At 49.1% G+C, this 9,428-nt stretch overlaps 1 protein-coding gene across 1 annotated transcript in view; it reads left to right on the top strand.

Annotated features, from left to right (window-relative positions):
* The first annotated feature begins 428 nt into the window (after positions 1-428).
* Positions 429-9,428, top strand: part of HSF4 (heat shock transcription factor 4) — a 25,063-nt gene continuing 16,063 nt past the window's right edge. The window contains exons 1-4 of the mRNA XM_009320860.1: positions 429-551; positions 4,618-4,726; positions 5,901-6,028; positions 7,936-8,060. Coding sequence (XP_009319135.1) covers positions 429-551; positions 4,618-4,726; positions 5,901-6,028; positions 7,936-8,060 — 485 coding nt within the window. The remainder of the gene's footprint in view (positions 552-4,617; positions 4,727-5,900; positions 6,029-7,935; positions 8,061-9,428) is intronic.

Genomic DNA, 9,428 nt, shown 5'->3' with positions numbered 1-9,428 from the left:
GCCAAAGGTTAGGACAAGAAAATTCCAAGATAACAATCCAGGCGCCCTCACAAACCTGGCATCGCTGTGCCTGGACGTCCCACAGGCTCTCGGCAGGTGGGCTCACTCCGGTGACTTGCTAACCTCCCAGCATAAGGTGCGCAGCACGTGTTCCCTTTGCATGACGCTGCGTATTTATTCACAGCTCTGTGAGATCGGCTGCAGTGCATTTTCATTCTGTGTATTGTTCTCTGGGGCTGGTGATGCCATCGCATTGTGCTGAGTTTTTAAGAGTGCGAGCAGCACTGCTGATGTGACTCCCTGGGAGCCTACTTTCCACTGGCCTGGGATAAAATTCGGTGGTTCATTCTCTGTCGGACGCACGCGCGTGCAGGGAGGCAGACACGCCGAGAGCAATGGGGTTAGTGTAGCTGGGACACTGAAAAACTATGCAGGATTCACCCAGCTCCCTGGTGATGGATGGATACTCCAGCAATGTGCCAGCCTTCCTAACCAAACTCTGGACGCTGGTGGAAGATCCTGAAACGAACCACCTCATCTGCTGGAGTTCTGTAAGTACAGCGAATGTCGGGTGTCACTAAGTGCCTGCGCCCAGGTGCGCGGCCCCAGTACCGCATCCCACAGCAACTTCCCCTCGCTCTGCAAGTGCTGGCCAGCTGACTGGGAGAGCGGAAGGACGGGTAGTTCGTCAGGGGCCTTTTGGATATGCTTGATATTATTTATCTGCAGTATTGTGGCTTTTCGGTTTCAAAGGGGCAACTGGTTTGGGAGTGGTTTAATAACAATATTTACACGTTTCACCTGAAGCATCTTAAAGGGTGTCTACTACTGAATCTTCTGAAAATCCAGACTCTGAGAGGTTTTTCCACCTTGCTTCAATCTGTGGTTCCCTAAAAGTTTCTAGAAAAGGTGCAAAGCCCTTAAAAAAAAATTCCACTGCTGTCTGTATTATTTCACAAGTGTTTCTTAGCAGCCTTTCAGAAATGCCTTGGGAGAAGGCAGCCGATAAACAGCATTCAGACCTCAGGCTAAAACCTATAGTTTAAACAGATCTCAGGCTGGCACCCTGAATCACTCACGTTTTGGAAGAGCTTTACTTGATTTTTCAATGAGTCTGTGTGATGATCATGGTGATGTGTGTATGTATTGTCTGCACAGCTTCATAGCGATAGATTGCTTTGGCTTCTTATTTGTCACTGAGGCATTAATATACTAAGTGCAATCAGAGAATTAAAATGGTTTATTTGTCCCCCTCGTACAGCATTTTGATACCACGTTGTGCTTTTGACCTAAGGCTTGCTGCAAATAATGTGATTTGTCTTCAGCAGGGAGTTATCTGATAAGTTGTGTGTGTAAACTTGTTCTCCAAAATGAAGAATCTGTAACAAAAGCAGATCTAAAGGGGGGGGGGAAGTCTAAAGCAGCCTTTCTGTCACGTGTTTGTGTCCAGTAGAGTTTTCATCCAAAACTTGAGACAGGATTTGAGCTGCATTGTTACCCAAGGCAATGGTCGCTTTCTGATGTTGGTGGCCATACCATGCCAGGTTTTGGTATCGTGTGTTTTAAACGAGGACTTTCAAACTAGGAAGGATTTTCTAACATGAATAAATAGTTCCCTCTCTGTTACACTCACAACATTGTTATTTTTGACTGCCCACCACCACCACCATGCACTGCTTTCCTGCAACCTAACATAGGCTTCAGCTACATTCTTGGAGGTCTTGGTAAGGCTTTTAAATGTCCAAGTTTCCCATGTTGCATGTTCCCACGTTCTTCCTCTTCTATCCATCAGTGTTGTTGGAGCTGAGAAATTGTGTGCAAGCCTAAGATTTCTGGATGTAATTAGAACTCTTAGAAAATAGGACCTGTAAGGACTTGTGAACTGTTTCTTAGCATGAAGGAGAAGAGATGGAGAGGAAACATGGTAATGGTTTATATATACACTAAAGGCTGTTGTAAGGTGGAAAGGAAAAGTCTGCTGTCTGTCTCCATGGTAGATTGGATGAGAAGTAATTAAATGAATTTTTGAAATGGAAGGTGCAGTTAGGAAGAACTCCTAGCAAATTCCTGGAGTAGGTTGCCTGGGCAGGGCACAGGATGTCTGTCATCATAGGTTGGTCAAAAACAGTTAAGATGAGCATCTGCCAAGACTGACATGCTGCAGAGTGAATTTTGCCTTGGGCAGAGAAGTGTCTCCCCGCTTGTGCTCCCATGGTGTAAGACAAGCAAGGCACAGCTGCTGTGTGGGAGCAAGCTGGCACATGCACGGTTCATCGGCGAACACACCGTGACTCCAAAGTCTCTCGTGTCTGTAGGAACCCCTTTGGGTGCGCCAGCTTCTGCGAACACTGCAGCCCTGAATTCAAAGGAATGACTTCTCAAGACAGGCCATAAGGAGATGTTCAGGTACAGGAAACCCTCGTGTTTCTCATTTTACATCAGCCTGGGACACACAGCTGTATCCCAGAGAGAGTGCGTGGGCAGAAGCACAAGGGAAGCAGGGTGAACCAGCTCTGTCCCCAGAACAGCCTTTGCCGTGTTGGGAAACCCCGGTCCCTGCTGTCATGTCTGCGAGCTCAGTCTGTGAGGATAATTTCAGCATACGGACTGTTGGTGAATCTCTTAAGCGCTTGACCAGCCTTTGCTTCCGCTGCATGGGGTAAAGAATGAGAGGAAAGACCCTGGTGATGGTCACAGGGCACTGTCGAGGCAAACGGTCGTGTTCAGTGTTTGCAGCAGTGAACGAGGAGCAAGAAGCACAGCTGACAGAGTCATGTGTTTGTGGGCGTGCAGGGTTAACTGTTAGAGCTGACAAATGAGCCAGAGCACAGAGGGAATTGGCACCGTTTGGTGATGGAAATGTAGTAGCAATGAGTAGGGCAGCAGGGTTTGCCAGCTGGCTGTTTTCCGGTGGCCGTGGGCAGGCTACAGGCACCCACCGGCACCTCTTCAGTCGCTGAATTTTCTCGTGGTCCTGATTACGCTCCCTGTTTTAGAAACTTCCAGGCAGCCCTGAGAGCACCCATGCAGCTACGGACCCTGTGATGGGTGCGTGGTGGGACCCACACACCGCTGGTATGCTCCTACTGCCTGCAGAGCCTGAGCGGTCACTCTTACGAAACGCTGTCCCCCCCTGTCGAAAACCAGTCCGCTATGAAATAACCTCCCAAGCTGACACACCACTTGACTGCCGGTGATAACGCTGAACACAGCAGGAGGATGACTGTGGCTGTGCTGGTTTCAGACCCCTCCCTGCCAAGACCGCGCAGACCCTGGTGTCTTTAGCTAGCTGTCCCTTGAAACTCGGCTGCAGCTGAGTTGGTAAGTCCCAAATATCTGCTGATGGCTTTGCCGTGGCATAGGTCTCCGCATCTTGCCTGCCCCCCACAGAGCTGTGGAGAGCTTATGCTGCACAGTTGGGTGATTCCCCAGGTAGCTCTTTGCAGCTCTGTCTCTCTCCACAAGCAAAGCCAACGTGAGGCCCTGGAAGACAGTGTTCTCTGCACGTTTACGAAAATGCCATGTGTGCCCCAAACTCCGTGTCTGAAATCATGATTCTTCATTCCTTCAATCTCCTGGTGCTGCCCTCCCCCCCCGCCCCCCATCCGGAGCAGAGATAGGATTTAAGGTGGTCCCTCTGTCACCATATCCTGGAGACACTGATCTGTTGAGGTCGGAGATTTAGAAAATGTTGTTTCTAAGTGTTGGTTACAGATGAAAATCAATTGCTAATTTTTCTGTCCCTTAGAAAGGTCACGTGGATTGCTGTTTGCAAAAAGTTTCAAGGCAGCTTCAGTGCGTTCTGTCTCACAGGCCCTCTCTGTCCCAGCTTAACTGCCAGCAGGTGGAAGGCCGGGCAGGGGAAGCACATGCCTGCAGTGTGTCTGTCTCTGCCAGCGATCCCGGGCAGTTTGCCGTGTTTTGCAATCACGGATCCTGGCAATGCAACCTCAGAAACGGATATTTTATCTGGTTAACATGCGTGTTGCTAGCTTGGACTGTAAAGCATGACTGTTAACATTTTGTGGTTGCCCTTGTGGCTCTGTACTTTCAAAAATAGTCAAGGTGCGTAGAGCTTCTGCATCAGTGTGGTGTCTCCAGGGACGATTTGCTTTCTTGCCTTGCTGTGTTTCTTGTACCATGTCTCCAGGCAGCGCTCCCTCCAGGACTGCTGTGCTCTGGAGGAGTTAGACTCGCAGTGGAGTTAGACCTATACAAGCAGATCGAGGGGTTATAATGGCAATTCCCACTTTCCAGGACCTTCTTCAGACACCAGAGTCTTTCTCTGAGGTCCACGCAAGGGTGGACGATCACAGGCTACCAGCTATTTGTCTGTAGAAGTCTGTAGCTTCTTTCTCACATCCAAGGCTTTGATCTAAGCAGTGGCAAAGCTTCGTAGAAAAAGACCAAAACTGCAGTCACAGAAGGCTGACGGTACCAGAACTGAAAGGAGCACGTGTCACTGAAGGCTGTTGTCTTTCTTCTCAGCTTCAAGGTGACAATTCAGAGAGCATGACTTCTCCTGCTGTAGGACTCAAGGGAATCGCCTCCTCCTGGGCACCTCTCATGGTCGGGGACGCTCCTCTGACTTCGCCTCTGTCCTTGTCTCCTTTGCAGAATGGCACCAGCTTCCATGTGTTCGACCAAGGACGCTTTGCCAAAGAGGTGCTGCCCAAGTATTTCAAACACAACAACATGGCCAGTTTCGTCCGGCAGCTGAACATGTGTAAGTTCAACCTCCAGAGCCTCGGCCGTGTGGGTTCTACAGACACAGGGGAAGCGACAGAAAGTGAGGGTGGGACAGGAGGCATCAAAGAGAACTGTGGATAGAAAAGTTGAAATATTGCATAGCTGCATTACTGTGGCATTATTGATTTTGCCAGAGAGGACCTGCCTCTGAGATGCCAGGGGAGCGATTTCCTTGTGTTGACCTTAGATTCCAGCATGAAATTTCTGTTAGATTAAATCGTAAGATGAGAGCTGAGAAATTTCAGCTACCAGATTTTCTGCTTCTCTTCCATTAATTTGATGGCCCATTATTATTTCTTTTCCATTTTATTCTATATGGGGCTCTTTCCAGCAGCCTGATACTGTGACACCTCCCTCAGAAACTGCTGCTTTTGAGGGTAGCGTGCCCAGAGCTTATCCACGTCACCAGCCGTATTGCTGAACTAATAACGGACAGTACTTCTCCCTGCAAACCTTGCCTTGCTGATCGGACATTTTCACCCCTTAACGGAGGTTTAGGTGTGCTTTTCAGCCACATCTAGACCACGACTGTATTAAATATGGTTCTTTTCTGATAGTTTTTGGAAGTCTGATTTTTTCCAATGACTAATTCGTAAAGCTTTCACTTTGCTATTTAACTATACAATAGCACTATTGTAAATTTTAGGCCAGTCTTTAGATGCGGTGTAGAAACCCTTCTAGGGCTTCAGAGAAGTACCCAAAGTAGATTTCCAAAAGTGCATGTGACCCTTTTTTCCAAAAGCGGCACCTGATGCTGGTCTGTGCCTTTGAAAAACCTTCCCCTGAATCCCTTTGGCTTGCAAATCAAACCAGAGATTTCACAAGAGCAGGCATTTCAGCTCCTGGCAGACAGACTGACATTCCCAAGGGATTGCCGGCGAGGCTTTCACGGCATGGGTCAGTGGCAGTGTGTCCCCAGAGCCGCAGGGTGTCCAGCGGGATGCATGGGGCTCTCCCTTGCACTGGATTTCTTGTAGATACGGCCCAAAAGCGTGCCCAGCTGCAGGGAGGGGGCACGGCTGTGCCTTGAGCACCAGAGCAGCTCAAAAAGTGGGGAGAGTGAGCAGAAATGTCCTCAAAAGTGATGGGGTGGGAGGCGAGGAGGAGGGACCTGGGTCTGTCGGCCCTTCACCCGCGCCCTCTCCATGCAGACGGCTTCAGGAAGGTGGTGAACATCGAGCAGGGGGGTCTTGTCAAGCCCGAGCGGGACGACACCGAGTTCCAGCACCTCTGCTTCCTGCAGGGCCACGAGCACCTCCTGGAGCACATCAAGAGGAAGGTGAGGGGCGCCGGGTGGGGGGGGTCACACCAGCCGGGCCTCGGCAGGCCCCCCCGGTGAGCCCCTTGGGCGGGAAGGCTGAGGCACAGCAGACCCCTGTTCCAGACGGTTCCACACCACCGGTGTGGAGAGGCTGCGCGGTGCTTTTTCAAAACATCCTTCAACAATATGCCCCAAAACTTAACTAATGGTCTGTGTGGAGGCGTAGCTCCCTTGGTTTGCTTTAAGCTTGCTGCCTGTTTGTTTAATTTGTTTCCCCCGGGCCTTCTGCTAGGAGAGAAGTAGTGGATGCTTGTTTCCTGACCCTCAGGCGTCTCGAGCGGGAAACGCCTCGTTTCTCCCCGAGCGGGAGCCCTTCTGTGCCTGTCGCTGTGGCCCTCTGCCCTGTGCCTTTCTAACCCTCCCGTGTCCCTTTTTTGGGGCACATCGACCAGAACAGCACTCCATGGTCATTGCGAGGGTTTCTACCACGGCTGCATTCCTCTCTTGATAACTCCCAAAACGCTTCTTTGCTTCCAGACCACGGGCCGCCGAGCTGTAGACCGCTCAGCATAACTCCAAGATCACCCTGCGGTCTGGTTTCTGTCCTCTCCATACACATGTACGGTTGGGGCGGGGGTCCTCTGTGTGCAGGGCTTGGCTTTCATCAGTTTTGTCTGGGGTTTTTGTGCTCCGTCGCTCAGTATCACGAGACCTTCGTGTAGTGCTGCACGGCCGGGCTTGCTTCGCACCGCTCTGCTTTTGAATCGTTACCCGCTTTTCTAGATAAGGGCAGCATAACTCCTACTGGGTCTCCCAACAGTCGTCATCTGTTATTATGAGACCCCCCCGGAGCACTGCGTCCAGCTCTGGAGCCCTCAGCATAAGAAAGACACGGACCTGTTGGAGCGGGTCCAGAAGAGGGCCACGAAAATGATGAGGGGGATGGAACACCTCTGCTGTGAAGAAAGGCTGAGAGAGTTGGGGTTGTTCAGCCTGGAGAAGAGAAGGCTCCGGGGAGACCTTATTGCAGCCTGTCAGTACTTAAAGGGGGCTTATAAAAAAGATGGCGGCAAACTTTTTAGCAGGGCCTGTTGCGACAGGACAAGGGGGCATGGCTTTAAACTAAAGGGGGGTAGGTTTAGACTAGATAGAAGGAAGAAATGTTTTACGCTGAGGGTGGTGAAGCACTGGCACAGGTTGCCCAGAGAGGTGGTGGATGCCCCATCCCTGGAAACATTCAAGGTTGGGTTGGACGGGGCTCTGAGCAACCTGATCTAGTTGGGGATGTCACTGCTTGATGCAGGGGGGTTGGACTAGATGAGCTTTAGAGGTCCCTGCCAACCCAAACTATTCTATGATTCTATGATTATAGAAGAGAGAACCTAATCCTGCCCTCTGTTTGCTGTCTTTTAACCTGTTATTGATGCCCCAAAAGGGCTGTTCTCTTACTGATTAACGTAGCAACTTCAGAAAAGGGACTTCAGCAAAAGCCTTCTGGAAATCCAAGAGTAATATGTCAATTTGAAGTATTTCCTCAGGCTCATCCCTGTAAAACATGAAGCTGGATTGGGTCTGTCTGTAGTTACTAGTTCAATTCCTCCCTGGTCCTCAAAATACTTTTTGTTTTTTTTTTTTTCCCCCACGCTGATTTGAAATAAGTCCCCACTCCGGTGGAGAATGTTCTGCTGCCAACACACCCTCTGTATGAAAGGATTTGTCCTGCTCTTTGCTCTATTTTATCCCTTTGGCCCTTGCACTGATACCCTAAGAATAGTTCAGACGCTCGTGCATGTCGCCCGTCCTAGTATTTCAGCACATCGGAGCCCGGCTGGTGGAAGTCCTGCACCCGAGCCACAGCGATGACTCTGTCTGTCCACGGCCCTTCTTGCGTTGGTAAAATCCACCTTTGATTTTTTTCTCCTCAGGTGTCGGTAGTGAAAAGTGAGGAGACCAAGATGCGCCAGGAGGACCTCAGCAGGTTGCTATACGAGGTACAGATACTGAGAAGTCAGCAGGAGAACATGGAGTGTCAAGTGCAGGACATGAAGCAGTGAGTTGAATCCTACTCAGGCTGCTTCTTACGGGCATTTGCTTCTCGAGAGTTGTTGATCTTGGGGAACGTTTGAAAGGAGGAACCTTGTACACCTCCCTCCCAGGGAGCACATGCTGAGCCACGGACTAATCGTAGGGACTAGATCTGTTGAGACAATAACATGTAGGATTTCTATGCAGACCCCGTGATCTACAAAACAAATTAATGCTCGGCCTCTCTGTCTTCTGTGAAAGGTAGACATATTCTCTTAATCTCTATTTTCCCGTTACAGATGAGGAAAGCACAGAGGAGGCCGTGCAGGAAGCACGTGTAGGACCTGGGGACTTAACTCACATAACTGTATTTCCTCCAGATAGAAATGATGGTAAAGATGTAACTCTTGCTCTCACCTAGAAGAGTCCTTGGCAGAAAATGTGGTGGTGCCCACTCCAACTATTAAAAAAATAAAAAACATCCCTCTGTCATCCTCCACCTCCAAAATATATGACTGGCCTAAAGTATGTAAGAACACAAGAACTGCTGTAGTGTTTAGTCCATCTCTCTGAAGACTGTGTCTTCTGACACAGCCAAAATTGTTGTATAAGAGCAAAACAAGCACATGCGACGCTGCTTACATGTGGCTGCCTGACCTCCAGCTGTCTGAGGCACTGGGGTTTTCTGCGTCAGGCACGGTCACTAGGAATTTAGTAAATGGATACGGTTTTACAAATCATGTACCTGGAGAGGTTTTTATTTGCCTCCAGAATTTTAATCCTTACAGAGAACTTAGATTTTTTTTCCAAGTGCTTTTTAAACAATAAGATCTAAGAGCTTCTTTTATAGTGAAAGCTGATATTCGTACGTCACCGGGACACTGGCATCCTGGGCCTTGAGAGAACGCCAGATACTGTGAAACTTCCTTGCAGCCCAGCCCCTTACGTGCAACAGATAAATGTTTTTATCCTCCCTCAAATTTTAATGACTCCCACACTTAGCACACGCATGAAATAATGAAATCCAGGGGCAGTGGCGATGAAAGAGTTTCTAGGCTTGTATCTTATTTAATTTTTAACGAATTCCAGTATCGATGATTTGGCCTTGCTTTTAGTTTATTCTCCATTTTGATTTGCTTGCTCCCTTCCTCCATCTGGCAAAAGGCAAAATTGCATTCAACTGGTTAAAATAATACAATTTTTATAAACTCAGACAGACCAGATAATCCCAGGCTGAAACCACGTTAAGAAATTTACACTGGTGAAGAACGGTTAGGACATAACTCCAGTACAAGCTGTCAGACTAAGGAGAGCCGCTTTGCTGAAAATCCCGTCAGTACCAGTGCAGAAAGTTCACCGCAGAGATTCTTGCTGTACAAGCTGCTGTACTAGG

This window comes from Pygoscelis adeliae, unplaced genomic scaffold (assembly GCF_000699105.1).
Source record: "Pygoscelis adeliae isolate BGI_AS28 unplaced genomic scaffold, ASM69910v1 Scaffold63, whole genome shotgun sequence".
NCBI classification, from domain to species: domain Eukaryota; kingdom Metazoa; phylum Chordata; class Aves; order Sphenisciformes; family Spheniscidae; genus Pygoscelis; species Pygoscelis adeliae.
Note: the sequence above shows the minus strand (reverse complement) of the source record. Positions and strands in the feature narration are given on the sequence as shown.